The 24081-nt window shown below is 49.6% G+C and overlaps 1 protein-coding gene across 2 annotated transcripts in view; it reads left to right on the forward strand.

Moving 5' to 3' along the window:
- The first annotated feature begins 660 nt into the window (after positions 1 to 660).
- KIRREL3 (kirre like nephrin family adhesion molecule 3) overlaps positions 661 to 24081 on the forward strand; it is a 599492-nt gene continuing 576071 nt past the window's right edge. For both annotated transcript variants that reach the window (XM_043873461.1, XM_043873470.1), the window contains exons 1-2: positions 661 to 768; positions 3159 to 3593. In XM_043873461.1, the coding sequence (XP_043729396.1) occupies positions 3539 to 3593 (55 nt within the window). In that variant the 5' untranslated portion in view covers positions 661 to 768; positions 3159 to 3538. The remainder of the gene's footprint in view (positions 769 to 3158; positions 3594 to 24081) is intronic.

Below are 24081 nucleotides of genomic sequence, written 5' to 3' on the forward strand. Positions count from 1 at the left end.
GTGGTGATGAGGGAGTGTCTGGATTCTCAAGGGCTCGGGCACTGAACAGCAGTGCTGGGACACTCCTGCCTCACTCTCTGCCCCAGAACTCAGCAGACGAGCAGGGTTTGGAAGCTGTCCAGAGGAGATCTACCCTTCTGAAACTTATTGGCCAGAGAGCAGCTCTGGGGCCAGCCCTCATCCCTCTCCCAAGGGAGATCCCGCTCGACTGGGGTGGGGGGTTCAAAAGATACTGCACTTGGCCTTGAAGGCCTGGAGGAGGGGCTAGCGACTGACCACCACTGCCTCCGGCTCGGCGCCAGGTGAAGAAACACTGGAGATGATGCCACCTGCTGGCGAGGGGCCCGGGTTCGCGCGGTGGGCGCAACCGAGGCCCGGAGACCGGATGGGCAAAGAACAAGAATTCAAGCAGTTGTTCAAGTGGCTGCTTTTCTGCTGCCTCTTTAGGGTCTCCACCTCCTCGGGCAGAGCCCGGAGACTCCGGACGCCGAGGTTTCCAGCGGGGGCGGCGGGCGTCCTCCCCCGGCCCCCTCCTCTCGCGGCGCTAGGAGGTCTAAGACTCCGCGCTTCTCCATCAGGTGGAGCAGTGCTCCTCGCCGCCGGTCTCCCCCGCTCCCTCCTAGCCGGCGAACTGCACGCAGGCACCTAACAGCGCCAGGAGGTTAACCGAGCCCCCGGAGGAGGTGAGGCCGAGGAGCAGCCCGGGCGGAGGTGGCGGGGCCGCCGTCGAGGCTGGCGCCAGAGCCCGGCCGGCTGTGAGTCCTGCAGGTACTGCTGTGGTTCCCGCTGCCCCACGTGGTGGCTGCCGAAGACTGCCCGTGGTTTTTCCGGCACGCAGGCTTGAAACGCCTTCTGGCCCTTTTAGAGGCAGGCAGCTCACCACTTAATCCAAGCTTTTTTTCCCTTTCTGCCGGAGACCGGAGGCTGAGGGGCGGGGTCGGAGGGGCTGGAGGAGGGAACAGGCCCAGCTGGCTGGGGTGGGCTTGAGGGAACCGAGGCCAGACTGAGTCAGGAGGCCAACCACAGGGACCAGGGGGTGAGGGAAACCAGGCACTCCCTTCCTCGGAATCGCCCTCAACCCTCTTCTCCTGATCCAGAGTTAATGTGTGGGGGTTGCAGGTGCCTGTAAGGGAGCCTGATTTGGGTGGGTTGCACAGGTCATGACCCTGGTCTCCTGACCCTGGTTTCTAGTATTTATTTCCTTCTGGGGCCGAAGTAAGCAAGTCTGGGCCCCAGGCCACTTAGGAATTAGCAATCAGAATTAACTACAGCTTAAAGGATGAATGTCAGTTAAAACATCAAATGTTGCTTTGTAAGGCACAACCTATATTTTATCATTTGTCTTAGTCACAGCAGGGTTGGCCTAAAGAATGATGCCCAGACCTGAAATTTCATCCTGCCTGTAGAGAATCAATGGAAAGCTCCTAGTAAAAGCACGTTTCTATATGTGCTGTGTTTTCACTCTTGATATGTTATTTGACATGTTATTTAGAATTACTGTTCATCTTTTGCATGTGTTTCCTGATTGGCTCTTCTGTTTTGTTGCATTGTCTGTTAGAGCAAGTCCCTGGACTAAGGCAGTGCTGACACTTTATTTAGATACCTTGTTTGCAGTTTAACTGATGGGGTGCCTCTTTTGGGTCTTCTTAGTTTCCTTTGCTCAGCATTTCTCCCCCCCCCCCCCCCCCCAAGCTTGCTTACAAATTTCCCTTTGATATGTTTAACAGCCTCTAAGGGATGCAGTTAAATAAACTATTAAGTGAAGAATAGAAGAGTCAACAGAGCAGACACCTACTAATTTGTAGACCTTTGATGTCAACAACCAGATGTCAGCTCCTATTAGCACACACTTTCACACGTGCCCCTTCTCTCTTTCTTGTTCATAAATACTAAGGGATGCATTTTTTAAAAAGTTAAGATCCACATGGAAATTTGGAGTTAGAATGTACCTTGCAATCAGCAAAGTCCCCCAAATACGTAATACTTATAAGCTAAGCGTTTCCCCAAAGACCTCTCCAGGGTCCAGTGACTGATGAAAGAAATGATTGATTTTATAATTGCACAGCACAAATCAAGCAAGCATCTTTCATTTCCCTCTCGTTACTCATTACCCCCCTTCTTCTGCATACTGCTGTACCTTTTTATTTGTTGCTTTGTAACTATCTTTATAATTAGGTGTGCTCTCTGATTTATAACTATCCTTATAGTTATAGGTGTTCCACGCTAAATCGAGCTCCTGAAGGCATAGACTGTGCCTGTAATTTTATTTCCCCCAATGCCCTGCTTATACCAGGCATAGCTAAATGTCTATCAAGTAAATAGACCTAGATAAATTTGCTTTGATATCCAGGAGAAAATAGAGTTTGATTGGAATGTGAGTTTGGTGACAGGTAAAAAAAAGACCTGAAGGTTCTTAGGAGGCATTGCCTATGACCTTGGCCTCTCCTTCGCAGTAGGATTCACAGCACCTCTTGGAAAAAAGACATACTCAGAGGGATGGAGCACTTCTTACAGGAGAGCTTCCAAATGTAAAACCAGGCAGCTCCCCATCCTTGGTAGGAAATGCACAAACCAGGATAATAATAATCAAGGGGCAGGTGTCACCCATACACCTGTTTTCCCTCTAGTTCCTTCATTTTGTTTTCTAGCATTATCGCAAAGAAAAACCAAGGTGTAAACATCCCCATTTTATTATTGAGCCCCCCTCCTAGGAAAGTCTCAAAAATGCAAACCATGCTTATCTCTTCCCCAACTCGGAGACTCCCGCTGCACACACTGGCCAAGTCCTTCCTGGAGAAAGGTGGACATCCCCGCACCACCCCCCCCCCCGTCCCCCCCACCTCCCGTGCAAAATCAAGGCAGGCAAATTGTTATACTGTGGCTAGGTACATCCAGCCATCCTTAACTTCACTCCTTTAAACAACATTATGTCCTGTGGACAAAAAGTCACAGCTCCGATCCCTGTTCAAAATGCCTTTTGGTCAGTGATGGTGACAAAAGCTGAATTTCTCCCCATGTAGGGGGAGAAACAGAAGGCAAGAAAGAAAGGAGCCTCCCCCTCCACCACCAGCACACCCTCCTTTTTGCATAGATCGCCTTCCTCCGAGTGTTTCCTCTTTAATTATGCCCCGTTTCCCCTCCCTCTCCCCCCTCCCCAGCTTCAGTGAAAGGAGCCCTTCTGTCACTCGTCACTCGCTCCCCGGCTCGCTCGCGCGCTGGCTGTGGGAGGAGCCGCCGGAGGAAGCTGGGTGCCTCGGATGCCGAGCGCCAGAGGATGGAGCTGCTCCGAGAGGGGACGTCGCTGACGAGCCCGGCTTCCCGAGGCGGCTAGAAAACAGGCAACTTGCCTCGTCTGGGCTGCGGATCCCGCGAGGCGCGGAGCCCCGGGCCACCCGGAGGGACCGACGGACAGACAGACAGATGGTCGGCGTGAACCCGGGAGGACCGCGGCGGAGGCTGAGCACCGCGAGCCGCCCAGCAGGAGAAACTCACCGCAAACCCAAGTTGCCCCGCCGGCTTCCCCTCGGCGCGCGGAGGAATGAGACCTTTCCAGCTCGACCTGCTCTTCGTCTGCTTTTTCCTCTTCAGCCAAGGTAGGACCCGTGCGCCGCCCGGAGTTGCAAAGAAAGTCGGCGGGGTTGTCAGGGCTGCGGGCAGGAATGTGGGCAGGCTTCGGGAACTCGAACTGATGATGGATGCGTCTCCCGGTGCCCGGCCGAGAGGCACTGGCATCGCCTCTTTGCCTTTGAAAATGCAACAAAATGGTACTGTTTATTTTCCTTCGGAAGGCAGGGCTGCGGGAGGGGAGGGAGGGTGACTTTCTCCCCTCACTTGTCAACATCCAGCTCAAACTCTCCAATGCAAATGAGTTCTTTATGCTCCCTGTATGTTAATTAGGCGGCATCTCTGTGGCCGTGCGGTGCGGTTCTGAACTTCTGGGCGCCTCCTCTCCTCCAGACGTAGGTTGGAAAAGGAGAGGGTCGGGAAGGAGAGCCCTGGTGAGGTGGCTATTTCAGCTCGAGGAAGGTCTGGCTTGCACGGGTGTATTCGGAAGGGAAGGCGTGCGGAGGGGGCTGCGATGACCGAATGGAGCGTGGGGGTGATGTGCAGCGTTTGGGAAAGCTTCTAAAGAGTTTCATTGCGTGTCATCCGCTTCCCTGAATTAGAGTGCATTCTGAGTCCTACACAGCGTTAGATTTCAGGGCAGAAAATGAAATCCCCCCCTGCCCCTGGTGCAGACGCTTCCTCTCTGCAGCCTAGTAGTGGCAGAGAAGTCGGTGGACTTTCTCAAAAGAACTTGGCCCCCTTGGGCTCCATGCCCCTGAGAGCCGCCCTGGGGCCAGTAGCCGTGGAGGGAGGGGAGGATTGTTCCGGAAAAGGATGGCGAGAGTGCCCTTATAGCCGGCGGCATCCGGAGTCACCTGTGGAATTGAGTTTGAGGGACTAGTCAGCCGGTTCCTTTCCCCTCTCCTGGAATGCCGGGTGCTGTCTCTGCCGTCTGAGGTGGCGTTTGTGCTAGCCAGCACAGCTCTGGGAGGAACAGGACTCTCTCAGAAAAATCCACAACAGAGCACATCCATCTGTTGATTAAATGAAGGGTAAAAGTTTTCCAGAAAGCACAGCACCGCTATGGGTGGCTGGCTTTGCAAGCAAACAGCATGCCTCCATCCCTCTCGCTGAAAGGGAGAAGCCAGATGAAAGCTGAAACCCACCCCTCCTTCCCCAGCTCTTCCACTGGTGCTTGTGGTCACTGCAGATTTCCCCCTTGTCAAACTTTGCTTCTGACCCTCCTGATTTAACCTGGGGGCTCTTCTGCAACCTGGGTGTGCATGTGGCGCTGCTTGTATATAATCCTGATGTACACACACACACACACACTCACTCGTGTATTCATGTGGTTGTGTTGCCTCTCGCCAGGGCTCTGTATAGCAGCAGGAAGATAAATTGCCTTCCCCAGAGTTTTCGGGCTGAATGAATAAGGACTATCTTAGAACACTGGTATAGAAACAATTTGGGTTCTATTACCACTTGGGGAGGTGACCCTCCTTCTTGAATGTGTTGGTGCTCGCTTATGGATACCTACACCAACACACATGCTCACTCTCCTTCTCCTTTGCCTCTTACCATTCACTCACTCAGGAAGTTGCACGTAGAATCCCCAAACAGAGGTTCTAACTGTCCCTCCCACACCCAGGTTCCCCGGACCAGTGCACGTTTTACTGTGTCCACTGATGGTGCTGGAAGGGTGAGCTGAGACTCTCCTCTAGGTTGACACAAGAAGCTTGTAGATGTCTAAGTGCCTCTCTGACTGTTGGAATCATCGCAGTGTCCATCTTCTACTTTGCTTATTTCTTTCTGGGTATGGTGCTATTTTTTGAGCTGCCTCATATAAATCTTTAAATATATGGAGGTTAAATGCCCTGTTTCTTCTGCTCTTAGCCCTGAGGGCAGTGGGAAGGAACCACAACATCAAGCAGTTCAGAGTTCCTGGCTATTCCTGACTGTTCTGAGCTTGGCCAGCTTTGCCCACCTTCCCAGATGGTAGATGCATAGTCCACAGAACTCCAGAACAGGTCTAAAGAAAGACAAGGAGACCTAAGTGGACCTGGCCAATGAGAACCCTCTACATCACTGAACACTGTATGGTAGGGTCCTTAAGTCGACAGTGTCTGACTGCAGAAGTGAAGGGTCAAGTGGGACAATGTTTAATGGACTTCACTGGGATAGAAGATCTTTTGACTTGATCAGCGGCATTGATGTGAATGTGGATGTTGTTTGTAGGGTTGTGAATTCCCCAGAGAGTTCTATTTGACCCTCTACCCGTGTATGCTTAGGGCATATTCTATGCCAACCTCTGCCTGGTGCCGTATATTTATCAAGTTATCAGATAGAGCATATCCACTTTCAACAGGTCACTAGAGGACTAGCCCCCCTCCCCAGGCTCTGGGTGATACCCTCTCTCATCCCCCTGGCTGCGGTTGCACCCCACCCAACACACACACCGAGCCACACCATCGGATGCCATTTCCTGCTTGCCTTCCTCCTGGGATGCTTTCCAAGGAAATGTGCTGAGACTCAGGGATGGCCCGCCACTCAGAGAAAACAAATGCCCAGGGCTCTTTTAAGGGCCTTCTGTGGCCCTCTAGTGACACATCCATCTGCTGTCCCACACCTCTCACAATGGGAACCTACACGTCATTCTGGAGTCACTGGAAACAGAACTCTCATGCGTCCCACACAGAGAGGGCGCTCCAAACATCGCTCAGAAGATTTTAAAAGCAAAACACTTGGGTCAACTCTTAGAGTCATTTCAATCCTCCTTTCTCTTTTAGTATGTCAGATATATTTATTCACTGTTACTTTTTTTCATACCCCCTCTTTAGAGATTGAAATTTAGGTATCATTTATGTTAGTGATATATTATAGCCCTAATCTTGTAAACTTTGGGATTTTCATATAGACTGAGATTAAGTATGTGTTGATCACTCTTGAGGTGGCTGTAGAAAGGCCAAATGGCATGCCTCCATTCCCGCCCAGCCAGTGTCCCCAGGCCCAGCTCCCCACAAGGCAGTGGAGAGGTGTCAGCGAGTGCCGTTTGAGGGGCTGCCGTGCTGGGGCTGCCTCTGCCTCCGCTGGCAGGACGGCGTGCTCCGTACAGAGAGGGATAATGTCACAGCACAATTTGCCTCCCGCAGAGAAGAAGCATGTTCTGCCCCTGGGTGAAAAGGAATTGATTCTCTTGTCATCCGCACGCTTAGAACTCACTCTGTCTTCTGCTTTATCGTTTTGGTTTGCCCACCATGATTTCCTTCTGTGCCTTCCTTCATCTTCAAGACCTGGCCCGTCCAGCCTGCACATCCATGTTGTTAATGTCTTTGGAGGGACAATGTCCCAGCAGGACTGGGGACACCCTGCTTCCTGTCGGATCTCGGGTTCTGAGACCGTTCAGGGAACACGTGGTGGTACAGACTCAGCCCCTCCTACGTTGGCGGCTCCTGGGAAACATGCCCTCTTGCCTGCTCTGTGACACTTGGCTCTAGCATCGTCCTGTCCTGCGTGGTGACTTGCTGGGTCTGAAAGTTCTAATTCTCGGGAGTCCACTCTCTGGTTGGCTTTGCGTGTGCGCCGTGCTGCTCTGGATGTGTTGGGGCAAAAGTGAAAACTTGCACTTGCCCATCAGTGGCATGTCTGAGTTGAGGATTAATCTGGGGTGCCATCTCCCTGTTGGGAAGAATCTCAACCACTTGCTGTCCTGACTGGCTGGCAGAAATCACCAAGAAGGGATGTCAGATGGCCATCAGAGGGGCAGAGGTTCTTGGTGACATGAATCTCCAGGGAAATAGAAGAGCGACATGCAGAGAGAGGGTAAAATAGGGTGTGAGAGGAGAGGGGCCCAGGCTGAAGGGGGCCAGGCTGCAGGCGACAGGAGGCATGAGAACACTGGAGCAAGGACCAGAGGCTTCAACTGGCAGGAAACTCCCTGGGTAAGGAGGCTTAGAAAACAGCATGAGCGTGTCTGAGGCAGCCAGGAGTATGGAGGAGATGCTGGGGGCACAGGCTGAGAAGGCGTTAGAAAAGGAAACTGGGAGTGAGCAGCAACTTTGGAAGCATTTATCATTACCCAGAAACGTCATAGAACAAAGGATGGGGCAAGGAATAAGTGTGAGGCTTCCCCCACTGGCACCCCAAGTGGTCTAATGGCTTGTCTAGAGGGGTAGAGTCAATGCACAGATGCCAAGGGTGTGAGACCACTTCTTCTTTCAGAGACATCCTGGGTGATGGGGACTGGGGCGTGTCTGTTGGGTCTGGGGGTGGTCACAGTGTCTGCTGCCTAGCGGGGAGTTCTCAGCTGCCAGCCAGACCTATAGAGGAGGGAGGAAAAATGCCCCAGGGGGAGAGGGGCATGGGCTGGGATCAGGGCCTTCACACTGCACTTAGGGTCCCACAGGGGCCTCCCTCTGGGGTTCGGAAGACAGATCTTGCTTGGAACAGGGCAGCAGTGAGCCAGGCTTGCCACCAAGGAGCCTTCTGCCTGGTGTGCATGTGTTGGTAGGAGCCAGGGCCAGCAGGGGACCGGGTGGAGCAGGGCAGTATGCCTGAAGATGCAATTTTTCTTTTTTGTTCAGCCCAGTGGGGGTGACTTAGGCGGCATTATGTTTGCAGCCCCAAAAAAGCACATGAATAATCCCTAGTGAATTCAAGAGATTTCAATAGCAAAATAATAACAATACTAATGATTCCTTTGATTTGCAGAGTACTTTTCTTCCAAGGAGATAAAAAGATAAACTGTTTTGGAAACATGAACGAGGAAAGAAAATTGCCTGTGATGGAGGATTGGGGAGGAGGGTCAGGAGCATTCCTTTTAGGGACTCCTGGTAATTGGTGGGGGAAGGGGTTTACATGGACTTAAGCATCATTTCTCAGCTGTAGTCCTTATCCATCTAAGATGCTGAGATGTCTTTTGGGTGAAAAATCAGTGCAGGCCTTTTAAATCAAGGTCAGTCTAGAAATAATGGCACCCTGAATTCCACTGCTGCCCCCCCACCAGAAATAGGCCTGTTCTAATTGGAGGGGATCAGCAAGACCAGGAACTTGCTGAAATGCACCTGGGACTCTCACCACTGCGCCAATCTTGACCATATTGGTGGTTCTCCAAGCAGAGTGTTTGGGGCCTCAGCAGTCCCTCAAAGTCAGTGGGCTCCCCAGCGTCCATGGAGTTGCTGCCCTGGGGACATCTGCACCGGCGAGTTTCATATCACATCACTGCCGTCCACAAGGGAGCAAGGAGCTAAGCCTGCCAGCATCCTGTGCCGGGCCGTGATGACTTCGCCTGGCATTCCAAATGGAGTGGGATTTTGCTTCCAGTTAGGGGAGCAATGCCGCGTCTATTGCACTGAGATGGCATACAGCTCTGTACATCATTGTGTGTTATCTCCTTTTCCCCGGGGGAAGCCTGTTCAGTGAGCCCGTCAAATCAGAATATAGATGCCTTATGGATCACCGGAATACTTTGTCACATGTGGGCAAAGAACGCCAGGCCCCACTTTCTGCTCAGCTTGAGGAGTAAACAGAACCTACCCAGTTGCCGTAGACTGGGGATCTCCACCATCATATTTAACATTAGCTTTTTACTTCTAACCCACTGAAAGAGCTAAGGATCAAATTTGATGCTTTTTCCCCCCATTTTCTTCCTCTGTCAATGGTAAAAGCGCGTATTCTGGCTGTATACTTTTAGAAGTCAGTAAATGTCAATATTAGTTAAGTGTTTCCTTTATATCACTGCAATTTGGCATAAGCTGCTTGGAAACAAATGTGTTCCGTAAGCATACAGTGTTTCCGTGAGTACACAGTCAATACCACTATGAGGATTAAATAAATGTCAGCTTTCCCTGGGCGCACTGGTAACGAGTTAAAGTCACGGAAATAGTGGCCAGCACGAGTGACTGTTGCTCCTTACAGAGTTCTGGTGTTGCAGCCTGGCTGGGACGTGGCGTCTGGGAGATGGACATTCGTCCATCTCTTGGCTGGATATTAAGGCAAGGAAGGAGCCAAATGTAGACACCTCCTGACATTCCACAGGGAGATTTTTCTCAGAAGTCCAGAAGCCTTACCATGCCCACTTCAAGCCTATTCCCATCCGGGAACTCCCTGTCCACACACACACACACACACATACGTAACATGCACACAACACTTACTGCTAAAATGTAGTGATATCCAGGACTTAACAACACATCAGCCATTTTCCTGAAATGGGAGATGAGCTTTCCCTCTAATCTTCCACCTGGTGTTACTGTCCTCATGGGCAAAGTGAAGGAGATTCGCCTGAGGTTGTTTTTTTTGATCACTGAAACGAACGCTGCCATGCCATGCATTTGTCAGTATTGAAAGGAGGTGTGCCCATCAGGCCGGATTATCTCGGTGGTCTGCTTACTTGGCCTGTGTTCACTGGACAGACATTGCAAGTTCACATTCTTTCTAACGAATGTCTAGAAGACGAGAATTTGAAATCTGGCGCTGACAGTTGCAGCGATGACTACCAAACATCATTTTCGCCTTTCCACACTCTTCCCCGGGGGCTCCATGCGGTCTGGGTCTCAGAGGGCCTCGTTTCTTTCTCCTTGCTTTGTGATGAAGCACGTTTGTTTGACACCAAAGCTCTGTCCTATCCACTCAGCCAGCCCTCGTTGGGGGCCTACTGTGTGGTGGGCAGTGCGCCAGGGGCTTTTGATGGGAAGATGACTAAGGGTGTGTTTCTGCCCCAGGGGAGCTCTCAGACTAGTCAGGGAGCAGACAGTTGTCATTACAGTTCAACAGTTCAGAGCAGTCAGAATGTTCTGAGAACAGCGGGGTTGGCTGAAGGTGTTAACAAAGGCTTCGCAGAGGAGGTGAATTGATCGTAGAAGATGTCTAGGGTTCTCCCGATGCGGCAAAGAAAGAGGGTCCCAGGTGGTACCTCAGAGAGTGTGCACAAGCCAGAAGGTAGGACAGGCATGTCAGGGTTCAGAGCAGTGGTTTGCTTGGGGGCTGGGATGCCATGTGATGAGGAAGCTTGTGAATGGTCGTGAATATCGTGCTAAACGTTTTGAGGATGACTTGTCAGCATTAAGTCTATTCTTTAGAAAAATCATTAGTGGTTGTAATCCTCTCTATACTATGGGTTCAATGGGCAAAAAAAAGAGAGAGAAGGATCAACATGTTATCTTTCCTTGGTGCTCCCTGTGTTTCACAAAGAGGCTTAAAAATGTAGAATTGAATGGAAATACACTCACTCATTTTCCTACATGGTAATGTGTAAAAGGATGGCCAAGTGAGCAAAAGAATAAGTGGGAAGTTATGACTTTCACTGTCGGTCTAGATTCTAGAGGGAAGGCAAAGAAGGGTAGTAGGTAGATGCATACTTAAGGAGTGGATAAAGGATGTGGACAGGACCATGGAGAAGGCAGAAGCAGGGATGGTCAGCTACACACTGGACTGTTAGTCGGATGGACTGTGCCAGGAATGAGAGTTTCCAGTTTCCGGGGCCCTTGGCAGGCTAGGTTGAGGTGGAGGCAGCCTGAGGACGAATGGTAAATAAAAAAGGGGGACCAGGACAGGATAAGACAAGCGAGAGGTGCCTGGGGACAGTCTGTCAGGGATTTCTTTCCTGTTCTCAAGAGGCAGCTAAGCTTCCCTGGCTTTGCGGGCAGCAAGGTTACAAGCTAAATGGTTGTACTCAGATGTTAGAAATGCTTACCGATCTCTAGCAGCAAGTAACCTTTCATTGAAGAGTAAAGAACATCATCAGGTCCACCCACGTGTTTTACACTCTGGTCTGTTCTCTTCAGGAAATGGCAGGGCGGGGGGAGGTGGTGTTGGCAGGACAAGCTCAGGGGTGAAGCCAAACCCTGCGTCGTTGCACAGGAAGGAGACAGTGACACCTCCAAGAGTGGTCACAGCTAACCCTGGTGTCTCCTGAAAGGCTCAGACTGGAAGTCGGGCCATCAGAAATGGAGGAGTCGGCATGGACAGCAGGTCCTACTGCATAGCACAGGGAGCTGTATTCAATGCCCAGTGTCCCATAATGGAAAAGAATACTAAGAAGAATGCATATGTGTATACAACTGAGCCACCTTGCTCTACAGCAGAAATTAACACAACATTGTAATTCAACCATACTTCAGTAAAAATAATAATAAAGTGAGTCTCCTGCAGGCTAATAATAATAATGATGATGATGGAAGAGTTGGTTCCTATGAAGCAGATTAAAGAATAGACTAGATGACATCAAAATTCCAAGAGTTCCTAAACATTAGCTATTAACAGCAAGCCATTTAGACAATACATTTGTCTACCATCTTCTACCATCTAGGAGGTCTGTGATGTGTTACAGATCTCTTTGTCCAGCTCGTTTTCTTGTAGGTACTAGACAGATTCTTTGGGTTGTGGTTGGTGGCAGCAGCAGTGGCCATAATTACGGTGGTCAGGATGACAATGTTGATAATTTAGTGTTTGCATATGACCTTCCACAAGCGGTACTTCATTCATCACCATGATGTCAGTGAGAGTCATCTACTGTCCTCAGCCTCGGAGAGGTTCAGATGCTTGACCGCACTGGCTCCCCATCCAACTGAGTGTGTGATCCAGAAGCCTTGGTGCATCTCAAGATGCTGGTGGATCTGCATCAGCAACACGGACGGATGCAGGAGAGGCTGCCAAGTGGGGGCCTGAGATGAGCCATGTTCTTAGAACCTGTGTGAGTCCTCAGGGCCTAGGCACAGAGGAGGGTGTTGGGGTGCCGTATGGAAATTGGGAAGTTGACCTTTGAACCGTGACCCCAAGTTGCAGCTCTCTCTCTTGTTTTAACTCCAGACTCTTCCTAAGTTGATCCCTTCCTTTGTCTGACCTTCAGCTTTACCTTGCGGGTTCAAGGTTTCCAGGCCCCTCTTGCCAGGGGGAAATGACAGGTCGGCCTTTGGGGCTGAATAGCAACCAAGGAGATGCTACCTGGGAAATTCCTTTTGTGGCTGTTCTGACAAAAACAAAAGCAAAAACAAGGCAGGAGTTTTTCTTAGCCGGTTGATTAAAACCTCCATTTCTTTTATACCCTGTGTATCACATACTATCGGAGAAGGCAATGGCACCCCACTCCAGTACTCTTGCCTGGAAAATCCCATGGACAGAGGAGCCTGGTAGGCTGCAGTCCATGGGGTCGCAAAGAGTCGGACATGACTGAGCGACTTCACTTTCACTTTTCACTTTCACGCACTGGAGAAGGAAATGGCAACCCACTCCAGTGTTCTTGCCTGGAGAATCCCAGGGATGGGAGCCTGGTGGGCTGACATCTGTGGGGTCGCACAGAGTTGGACACGAATGACGTGACTTAGCAGCAGCAGCGTCACATACTGTTCAGCGCATAGGAGACGAATGAATATTGAAATACTGAAACATGGACTTCCCTTGTAGTCCAGCAGTTAAGACTCCATGCTTCCACTGCAGGGAAGTGCAGGTTCGATCCCTGGTCAGGGACGTTCTGTATGCCACGAGTGAGGCCAAAAAAATGAAATGTGAGGAAAAGTGAAAGAAAGAAAAAGCAGTCACTCTAACACCCCCACTTCACCATGCACCACAGCAGAAGCTGAGACTCCCCCACGGAGGACAGAGGAAAGACCCTGAGAGTTTAAAATATGGTCTTGCCCTGCAGGAAGTTCTTCCTCTCCCAGCAAGGCCTTGAATGACCATCGGGTCACCAGGAACACTGCCAAGAGAAATACCCTCTGGCAGCCACCAACCCCTCCCAAGAAACAATCTGGCCTTCTGTTCTCTAATGCATGCCAGTCCCCATCTCTGTCAGTCACCTGCACATGTCACAGGTGTCGCAGCTCCGGTGCAGTGTGACAGGCCACCTGTCACCTTTGGCAATGCTGGAAGCTATGACAGCTTCAGAGTGACATGGGGCCAGGCTGGCTCATCATGCAGGCGTGCAGGGGACAGGAACTTGAGTTATCTCCTGGGGACCTGTCCCAGTGCCACCCAGGGAGCGACTGCCTTCCTTCCCTGCCCCACTGCCCTGGTCACAGAAAGAGAACAACTGCCAATTAACCTCCCAGTGGCTTTGTTCTCCATGTCTGAGGGCCCGCACTCTTCTGTGCCTCACTTAAGGATGCTGGAGTCTACCCCACGATCACAGGAAGTCTAATTTCTTTGGGGAGCTGGACTCTGAAGCCTTTGTTTTGCATAAGACACTGGGTTTGTGTGTCTGGCGGGGAGACGGCCTGTGTTTGTCTTGGGACCACATTGGTCAAGAGCTGGTGGAACATTAAATGGAACGTTTTGGGATCTTAAAAACCAGGTGAGCTCTGCAGTTCTCACATCTGCCTGATGGTGGCAGCAGCAGCGCTTGCAAAGCCCAAGAGTGAGCTGAGAGCAGGCGGCCCAGGGCGGTCCCTTAGTACCAGGAAAAGAAAGAGGCTCTTGGGCCAGGGTACCAGGGCCCCTCTCTGCCCCGAGCCACTGGGCTGGGGCAGCTGAGCGTGGGCAGAGGGCATGGGAGGGAGGAGCAGGCTTTCCTGGGGGCAGAGGCTCCCCAAGGAGGCTCCCTTCCTTTCTTCTCTTTCTGATGGATGAGAGGGCAGAGTGCTAAGGGGGATGCATGCCTGTGTGGAATGGCAGGAGGTAGGTGGGCACAGTTAAAAGTGATCAAGGGGCTTGGAAGAGCTACAGAGAGAGTGGGTGAGAGAGCTCTCAGCTAGCGAGGTCCGTCCTGGGGGTAATGGGTGGGCTAGTCCTCCCAGGCAGGCGGCTGGCATCCAGGAACCCCGCTTCTCCTCAGGGGATCCCACGGCCCTTCTCAAGTGTTTGCTCCTTTAATGATCCAGGAGCCAGTATTTCTGTTGCTGCTCCCCTCCGCTGCCGAAAAAGCCAAACAAACATGCTCGAATTAGTCCTCATTATCCCCGATCTCCTGGGCAGGCTCAAGAGGAGTCACTCTGTTTTCACCTCTGGACCGAAACAGGAACCATTAAAAAACTGCTGTGAGCCGTGGCTGCTTGTTTGAAAGTGTGTCTTGGCAGGGTAACCAAATCCTGACTCGGGCACTGTTAGCTGATGGCTTATGCTTTGTCTGAGGGAAGTGGAGGAGTCCTCTTGGCCCCAAGAATTCCTAGTCTCTTCCTTTATCTTCTAGGGGGAGGCAGCTGCCTTGTTCACCTTTTGAGAATTACAAGCAGGATGGACCAAAGCCTCAGGGTCAATCCACATGCATCATAAACTGAGATAGTGGGCTGCGGGATGAAGGAAGGATGAGGCATCTTTTGAACATCCCTCTCCAGTCTCTTCTGTGTAGCCTGAGGGGCTGGTGGAACTGGCCATTTATGTTGCCTGAAATTGTCAGACTTTGTGTGGCTGACCATTAGGTTTCAGCTGCCGGTGGGATCAGATGAGGTTTGCTCAAGCCCGAGCAGCCTCCCACACCTGAGTCAACCACCACCATCCCTCACTGCTTTCTCAGGAGCCAGGAGAGCTGCCATCTGCCCGGTCCTCTCTGCCTGTCTTCCTGGGGGTGGGAGAGGTTGCAGTGGGGTTGGGAGAAGGTAGGATGCTCTGTCCATTCTGCTAACAGCTCCTCTGGCACATGGCGGTGAGCATCTCATGTCAGAGAAGAAAACCATTGGCACAAGGTTTGCAAAACCTCATTTGAAACTGCAGATTGGATGCTAACACAGGTCAGAGAGGAAAAGTAGAGCTGTGTAATTTAAGAATTTGCTAAAAAAATAATAGAGGTACCTCTCTTCCCCACAAGAAAAGGTGTTGCAGCAAGGTGATATGTGTCTTTGGTCCCCTGCTTTGCTGCCCCTGATTTGGCCACTTGATCCCCTTTCTCCTTTTACAAACACAGTCTTCCTTCTGGGCCCCTTCCATAGAGAGGGGGAATGGTAAGAACAGAAAAGAAGTAAAACTTCTCATGGTCTCCTTGTGTTTCTCTAATATTGATACCCTAAGCTGGAACCAGCCATGGGAAGGCACTATTGGGGCCTGTGGCCAGGTCCTTTGCTGAGTTTGCCTGCATTCAGGTATTTAATCCTCTCAGCCACCTGATAAAAAGCCAGGACTGTCATACCCATTTGCAGCTGAGAACTACTAAGGCTTAGATTCCATAACTTGCCCATAGGTCGTATCGCCATGGACTGTAGCCCACCAGGCTCCTCTGTCCATGGAATTCTCCAGGCAAGAATACTGGAGTGGGTTGCCATATCCTCCAGGAGATCTTCCCAACCCAGTGATCAAGCCCAGGTCTCTTGCATTACAGATGGACATTTTACCATCTGAGCCACTAGGGAAGCCCAATAAGCCTAGGACCATTACTTCAGACACTTGGATGAAGACCCAAATCCTTTGCTGCCCATCCCTTGACGAGGAATTCTGGTCTCAGGGGTCCTTTGTAAAGCCACTGAAATCTCTGGCCTCACCTCTGGTTGTTCTCCTCCCTAACTTGTAGGACTTGGGAAAAAGCACTGATACAAATGAAAGAAGTCATCGCCCCTTATGCAAAAGCACGAGTAAGAATTTAAGAAGCTTTCCTCCACGGCTGGCACTGCTCTTTACCTCCACCCCTTGCCAGTTCAGCTTAACATTTTGAAAGCCAAGTTCTAATTTCTTAATAAGAATCTACCACCTAACTTTCCCTCTGTGGATTGATTTTTTTTTAAAGTGAAACCCCATTCTGCTTAGGGAGAAGTTAGCCTGGTAAGAGCTGTGCCCTGTGAGAACAGAGCTACTCCACAGGAGAAGAAACTCGGGACATCAAAACCCTCCTTTGTGTCAAGTCTAGAAGAGTGAAAATGTCAGAAGACCACATGCTTCTGAAATGATTAATACTGGTCGTTAGAAAGAAATAGAAAGGACTCTCAGAAAGCGGAGGAGTCTGCATGCTGTTCAGCCTTCTACTCTCCTCACTTTGGATCCAGCAGCAGCTACATCTTATCTTGTGTCAGAAGTTATTTCTGAAGATGGCTTGTATCTACCTAGGCCATGCTTGAAATCATAATATTGGTTTCAGATAGACACATATGATAAACTAGCAAAACATGAAAGTTCTTCGAAGTTTTCAAAGCTCCTTTAGATCGAATCAGAGGAATACAAAGGAAGAATGCCAGGCTGGTAGATCCCCGCGTTGAAGACGAAAACTTCCTTCTTATTCCACCAACTAAGTCCTTTAGTGGAACACACGGATCACTTCAGCAGTGTGCTGTCAGCTGTTGCCAGGGCTCCAAATCCACCTGGAAGCCCGTTTCTCTGGACGTGAGCTTGCCTTGGCTTTTTCTCTTCATCAAATCAGGGCAGGGGTATTTACAGATAGAAATCCATACTTTATAACTGAAAGCACCTGAATGCTGAGCTGCTCAAAATCAAGAAATATCATCCAGAGAAAGATTCCTGTCCTCACCTGTTCTCCTGTGAATAATGATAGAAAATATGCACCCCCCCCTCGTTATTAGCAGATATATATTTTCTAAAAAAATCCATACCACTGAGTTCTTGTCAAGGAAAATAAAAATATATACACTGCTGTATTTTTAAGTGCAAAGAGATCAACTGCAAGAAGGAGATTACACAGTCAATCCTAAAGGAAATCAACCCTGAATATTCCTCAGAAGGACTGATGCTGAAACTCCAGTACTTTGGCCACCTGATGGAAGGGGATGGCAGAGGATGAGATGGTTGGATGGCATCACCGACTCAAAGAATGTGAATCTGAGCAAACCCCGGGAGATAGTGGAGGACAGGGAATCCTGGTGTGCTGCAGTCCATGGGGTCACAAATAGACACAACTTAGTGACCGAACAACGAAATTTGTAAGCAATTTTCATAGTCTTCTTACACTGTCAACATCTTAGTCTGAGTCTGATATTACATTGTCTACCTTAAATGTTTACACAGGCAGGACTGGGCTGTTTATATCTTCTTTAAGAGCTGTTGCAACCATATGGGCTTCCCAGGTGGCGCTAGTGGTAAAGAACTCTCCCGCCAAGGCAGGAGATGCAAGAGAGGTGGGTTCAATCCCCAGATCCAGAAGATCCGCTGGAGGAGGGCATGGCAATCCACTCCAGTATTCTTGCCTGGAGAATCCCACGGGCAGAGGAGGCTGGGCTACAGTCCATAGGGTCGCAAACATATGAACTGGAAATGTATTTTCAAATCCCAATATGAATAGCCTTTATAGCGAACAGTTTTACTGCTTTAGTTGAGTAAGTTTTAGTGTATATGAATGTCTACTGGGCACCAGCGTGGAGGTCACAACTTTCCCTCAGTAAATACAGAGATACTTTAAAAGAACAGCTTCACAGATGCTTGTGCATAAAAGGAAAACAGGTTTCTGGTGGTGCATTTTCTGGCACTGGACTCCCCTGGATCCACTCTACCTCTCATGCCCAACCTTGCCTCATGTAAATCCTGATATACTAACTTATTCTATACAAGGAGTCTTGTCCTTTTATACAGTTCATGAGGTTCTCATGGCAAATATACTGAGATGGTGAAGTACAGGGAAGCCTGGTGTACTGCAGTCGATGGGGTCACAAGGAATCGGACACGACTGGGTGACTGAACAACCAAGGGGTCTTGAGAGCGGTTTTTAACCAGCAGAAGCAAGTTAAAAGGTGGAAGCTGTCTCTCAGAGTTTTTATTCAATGTATCATATTATCTTAGAGTGACTTTGATGGTGAGAACAGACCCAGGAGTTTCCATGGGTCCTGAACTAAGAAGGACTTCCCTGGTGGCTCAGACAGTAAAGAATTCACCTGCCAATGCAGGAGACCTGGGTTCGATCCATGGGTCGAGAAGATCCCCTGGAGAAGGAAGTGGCAACCCACTCCACTATTCTTGCCTGGAGAATCCCAGGGACAAAAGAGCCCGACGGGCTACATTCCATGGGGTCACAAAGAGTTGGGCACAACTTAGCGACTGAACAGCAACAATAACCTGAGCTAGGAAACCAGACAAGCGCCAAGGCCAAGAACATACGATTTAGAACACAGCAGCTTTACCCAGCCATCCCTGAGACGTGCTCTGAGAATCGTCCCTTTCCATGTTACTCTCAGCCCTGACCCCCTCGGGGAGGCCGGGAGAGCTGTGATGATCTGTGCTGACAGGAGAGATCATAGCTCAGGACAGTCATGTATTTTTTCTTCTCACCTGCATTTCAGGATGTGTATTTTAAGCCAAGGCTGTACACCAGAGTTGCTCATGACCATAAAAGATGGATTTTCTGTTTGGTCCAGATTCCACATGTATATAATAATGCACCCCGAGAGTCCTTGTTATGTTGTTTTTTTTTTTAAAAAAAAAAAAACTCTTCAAGGTCAATACAACCACAGACATCGATATTTGCTTCATTGTGAACTGGGATCTGCTAGTTGCTTACTGTCATTTTAGTTTTCAGTTCATAAAAAAGGATGTTCTCATCACTAGGCCTCTGGGCCTCTTTCTTCAGCCGGGATCACCGATAGGGACCCGAATGCAGGAGACGATGACTGTGACGATGGGAGGAGAGGGAGATGTGGGGCCAGTGTCTGATGTGAAGATACCCTCAGCCCCTCCAGGGGCTGCTGCGTGAGCACTGTGCGCGTTCCCAGATGTCTGAGTGACGACGTGGTAGGAGAGTGGAAGGGGGAGAGAGACACAGGTGTGAGACCCTCAGGCTCAAAAGGAGAGACAGATGGACAGACAGAAAGACTGAGCCAGCTGAGACACATACGGGAGACAGACAGTCTTGTCTCCCAGAGATCAGAGGACTGTGGGGTTCAAAGAACAGCTTTAACTCTCCCGACCCAGGTGGGGACCATGAAGGCATGCACTTGAACAGAAGAAGGTTTTAAAATTTTGTTATGAAGTTCTTGAGTAGCTTAGCCATAAAGATGGGCAAATGTCCCAGATTGGGGTCACAGAGGTCTCTGTCTTTAAAGGGTTGTCTGTTCCTTTGATGGCGTCCTAACACCTTCAGGATGAAAGATCTTCAGGACAGAGATCAGGCCTCCCTCCCCTCCCTGATCTCTCATGCAGCCTTCACTCCAGCCCAGCTGAGCCGGGGGCATCTCTGGGTGCCCTTTGGTCCCTCATACTTCTTGGCTTCCTCACCTATTTTCCTTCCCCCTTGGAAATGTTACTGACCAGGGTGATTGGCCTCCTTGATCAATAGAAATTGACCAGAGGCCAGGCAAGAAATTCAGACAAGACTTTATTGGGGTCCCTAACAGTTTCTCTTGCTCTCTCACTTGATCAGGGGAGCCAAGCTGGCTCCTTATATGGGGTGACGGTAGGGGTGTGTCCAGGGCTCAGGCTCGATGGGTGTCTCAAGTGGTCTGCCCGCCCCTTTGGGGTGGTGTGTGTAGGAAGCATTTGCAGTAACCTGCTTTTGTTCCCAGTTCTTCAGAAGTGGCGGTTGGGCTTTTTGGTTTCCTTGTATCTTGTTGTCTATAATTTGCCCAACTGCCTGCATGCGTGAAGTTATTTTTAGTCCCTTATAGTTTCTTTGTATTTTGTTACTGGAGGATACCTTTGTCCAGGTGCAAGCACTTCAGCAAAATGTCCCAGGTCCCAGGTCCCAGCCTCCCTCACTAGGACCTCCCCTCTCCCCCATGTTGATCCAGCTAACTTCCACCCCCAGGGTCAGCTCACCTTGCCTTCTGGAGGGCTTCCCTGACCTCCCTCTTCACACGGAAATAGAACTGCCCTTCCTGCCTCCTTCCAAGCTCTCTTGTCACCCCGTATTGAAGTGGCTTTTTCCTGTCTGCCTTCCGTTCAGGACTGTGAGCTCCTGGAAGGCAAGGGCTGGCCCTGTGATCTTGGTTTGTGCAGAGACTCTGCTAGTCCATGGTCATCGCGCGTCCAGTGTTCCTCACGTGGGGAGAGGATGGAGTGTGTCAGTCAGTCTGGATAGCTTCTGCCTTTCACTTGTCCCCCTCTGTGTCGTGGCCTTCTTCTATGAAAGGGACCCAGGGTTCTCTCCCACCTGCCTCCAAGAGGTGTTACTTAGGGAGACGTGTTTTTGATCACTGTGAAGGTGGCTAAGCGGAGGGGATGTATTCGCCACCCTCTGGTGCCGCATGTCCAGATGTGGTAAGCTGGTGCCCAAGGCCAGGAGAGGTCTGCTCAGATCCTCAGTTTCTTTTCAGGGCAGGACACTGAGTGGCTTTCTCGGGGAACCGGTGAGGCCAGGCGACCTTTCTCAACAGGACTCATCAAGAGAATGAAACTCAAATGCCCAGAAAGACAGTCATTGTATTAATGTTAATGTGTTCCCTCTGCAGCTAAAATGGTGCTGCATGCATCTGTGTGTGAGAAGTCGCTTCAGTCGTGTCCAACTATTTAAACCCCACGAACTGTAGCCCACCAGGCTCCTCTGTCCATGGGATTCTCCAGGCAAGAATACTGGAGTGGGTAGCCATCCCCTTCTCCAGGGGATATTCTCAACCCAGGGATCGAACCCACATCTCTTTTGGCTCCTGCACTTGCAGTTAGATTCCCACCTGGGAAGCCCCTAAAGTGGTGCTAGGTATGTGCTATACTTCGGAGAAGAGAAGAAACATTTACTTGTATTGTTTTCTGGATGCCCTGGTTCAGAAGAGGAACCCCAGTTGAGAAAGGCTGAATGAGGCTGTGTTACTTTGCTATGGCTGGTGTGCAAATCACCACAAACTTTAGTGACTTAAAACAACACAGATGTGTTACAGCTTTGGAGTCCAGAAGTCTAAACCAAGTCTTGCTGGGCTCAGAGGTCAAGGGGTGGGCAAGGCTGGCCCTTTCTGGATGCTCTCAGAGAGATCTGTTTCCTGACTTTTCCATCTTCCAGAGGTAGGCTGCCTGCATCCCTTGGCTTGTGGCTCCTCCTCTGCATCACTCGAATTCTTGCTTCTGTCACCACATCCACTACAACTGAATCTGCTCCTCCCACCACTCTTATCAGGTTACATCAGTTTCCCTGATGGCTCAGTGGTTAAAGAACCCGCCTGCAATGCAGGGGACACAGGAGATGCAGGTTTGATCCCTGGGTTAGGAAGATCTCCTAGAGGAGGGCATGGCAATCCACTCCAGTATTCTTGCCTGGAGAATCCCATGGACAGAGGAGCCTGGCCAGCCACAGTCCATAGGCTCTCCAAGAATTGGACACGACTGAATGAGCAATTGAACACACACATGTCGTTATATCATGATTGTGAAAGTTGCTCAGTCCTGTCCCACTCTTTGCAACCCCATGGACTATACAGTTCATGGAATTCTCCAGGCCAGAATATTGGAGTGAGTAGCCATTCCCTTCTCCAGAGGATCTTCCAAACCCCGGGATCAAACCCAGGTCTCCCACATTGCAGGTGGATCCTTCACCAGCTGAGCCACCAGGGAAGCCCAATTGGTTACATCAGGCCCACCCAGATAATTCAGGATAATCTCCCATCTCAGCATCTTTTAACTTAATCACATCTGCAAGGCCCCTTTCACCATGTAAGGTGACATATTCCAGGAGATGGATATCTTTCAGTTTAGTTAAGTTCAGTCACTCAGTCGTGTCTGACTCTTTGTGACCCCATGAACCGCAGCACACCAGGCCTCCCTGTCCATCACCAACTCCTGCAGTCCACCCAAACCCATGTCCATTGAGTCGGTGATGCCATCCACCATCTTATCCTCTGTCGTCCCCTTCTCCTCCTGCCTTCAATCTTTCCCAGCATCAGGGTCTTTTCAAATGAGTCAGCTCCTCACATCAGGTGGCCAGAGTATTGGAGATTCAGCTTCAGCATCAGTCCTTCCAATGAATATTCAGGACTGATTTCCTTTAGGATGGACTGTTGGATCTCCTTGCAGTCCAAGGGACTCTCAAGAGTCTTCTCCAACACCACAGTTCAAAAGAATCAATTCTTCAGCCCTCAGCTTTCTTTATAGTCCAGCTCTCACATCCATACATGACCACTGGAAAAACCATAACCTTGACTAGACGGACCTTTGTTGACAAAGTAATGTGTCTGCTTTTCAATATGCTGTCTAGGTTGGTCATAACTTTCCTTCCAAGGAGTAAGTGTCTTTTTATTTCATGGCTGCAGTCACCATCTGCTGTGATTCTGGAGCCTATAAAAATAAAGTCAGCCACTGTTTCCCCATCTATTTGCCATGAAGTGATGGGACTGGATGCCATGATCTTAGTTTTCTGAATGTTGAGTTTTAAGCCAACTTTTTCACTCTCCTCTTTCACTTTCATCAAGAGGCTCTTTAGTTCTTCTTCACTTTCTGCCATAAGGGTGGTGTCATCTGCATATCTGAGGTTATTGATATTTCTCCCAGCAATCTTGATTCCAGCTTGTGCTTCATCCAGACCAGTGTTTCTCATGATGTACTCTGCATATAAGTGAAATAAGCAGGGTGACAATATACAGCCTTGACGTACTCCTTTCCCTATTTGGAACCAGTCTGTTCTTCCATGTCCAGTTCTAACTGTTGCTTCTTGACCTGCATACAGGTTTCTCAAGAGGCAGGTCAGGTGATCTGGTATTCCCATTTCTTTCAGAATTTCCCACAGTTTGTTGTGATCCACACAGTCAAAGGCTTTGGCATAGTCAATAAAGCAGAAATAGATGTTTTTCTGGAACTCTTGCTTTTTCGATGATCCAATGGATGTTGGTAATTTGATCTCTGGTTCCTCTGCCTTTCCTAAAACCATCTTGAACATCTGAAAGTTCACGGTTCACATATTGCTGAAGTCTGGCTTGGAGAATTTTAAGCATTACTTTACTGGCATGTACATCTTTGGTGGTTCATTATTTTGCCAACAGTTGAGGCAGTCTGAGCGTGGATTGGAAAAGAATTTCCAAACACAGAATATCTCAAAAGGGAGGGGGTTTATTAAGAACAAAGAGCAAAGATAAAGTGGGCATTATGAGTGCAGCAGGCCGACCTCCCTACAGACCATGGAAAGCCAAAAGTTTTCGGGGTTAATAACCAATTTTTATAGCCTTAAGACAAAGAAAATTACTGCTGGAAGGTTGGTGTTAGGTGATTGGTTGGGGCGCTATAGGGTGTTTACTGGAGTGGGCATCTTTGCCTAATCGGGAGTCAGGAACTGGTTTGTGATGATCAGGGGGCTTTTGGCAAGGTTACAGAGGGGCTCAGTCAGCTTCAGAGGTGACCTTGATTCTGGGCTCCACTTCTGTGACCTTGGTGCAAAGCCTCACACCTGTGGCTTTGGGAGCAGGACTCAACACCAACCACAGGGACCAAAGTCAAAATTGGAGCTGAGTGGTCCTCTTTTTCAGGAAAAGGTCAGCATTCCTGTCCTACCCCTCTGTGGGAGAAATCTGTGCCTCGGTCTCACTGTCTATAAATTAGAACCATCTCTCATCCTGTTTATGTTTATAAAGTGCTTTGGTATTATCAAGTAAAAGGTGCTTAGTATGGAATGGCTATTACAATATCCTCCCATGACTTGGTATAAATTATGCTTATGTTAATCAATGGAGCTGCTCCGGGATGCAACGTTTCTTAGGTCCCGTGGGGAAGAGATTAGGGGGGCGTCTATTAAAGTCTGTAGTTAAACCTCACTAAATGATTCTTAATAGC

Source organism: Cervus elaphus, chromosome 2, assembly GCF_910594005.1.
Source record: "Cervus elaphus chromosome 2, mCerEla1.1, whole genome shotgun sequence".
NCBI lineage: Eukaryota > Metazoa > Chordata > Mammalia > Artiodactyla > Cervidae > Cervus > Cervus elaphus.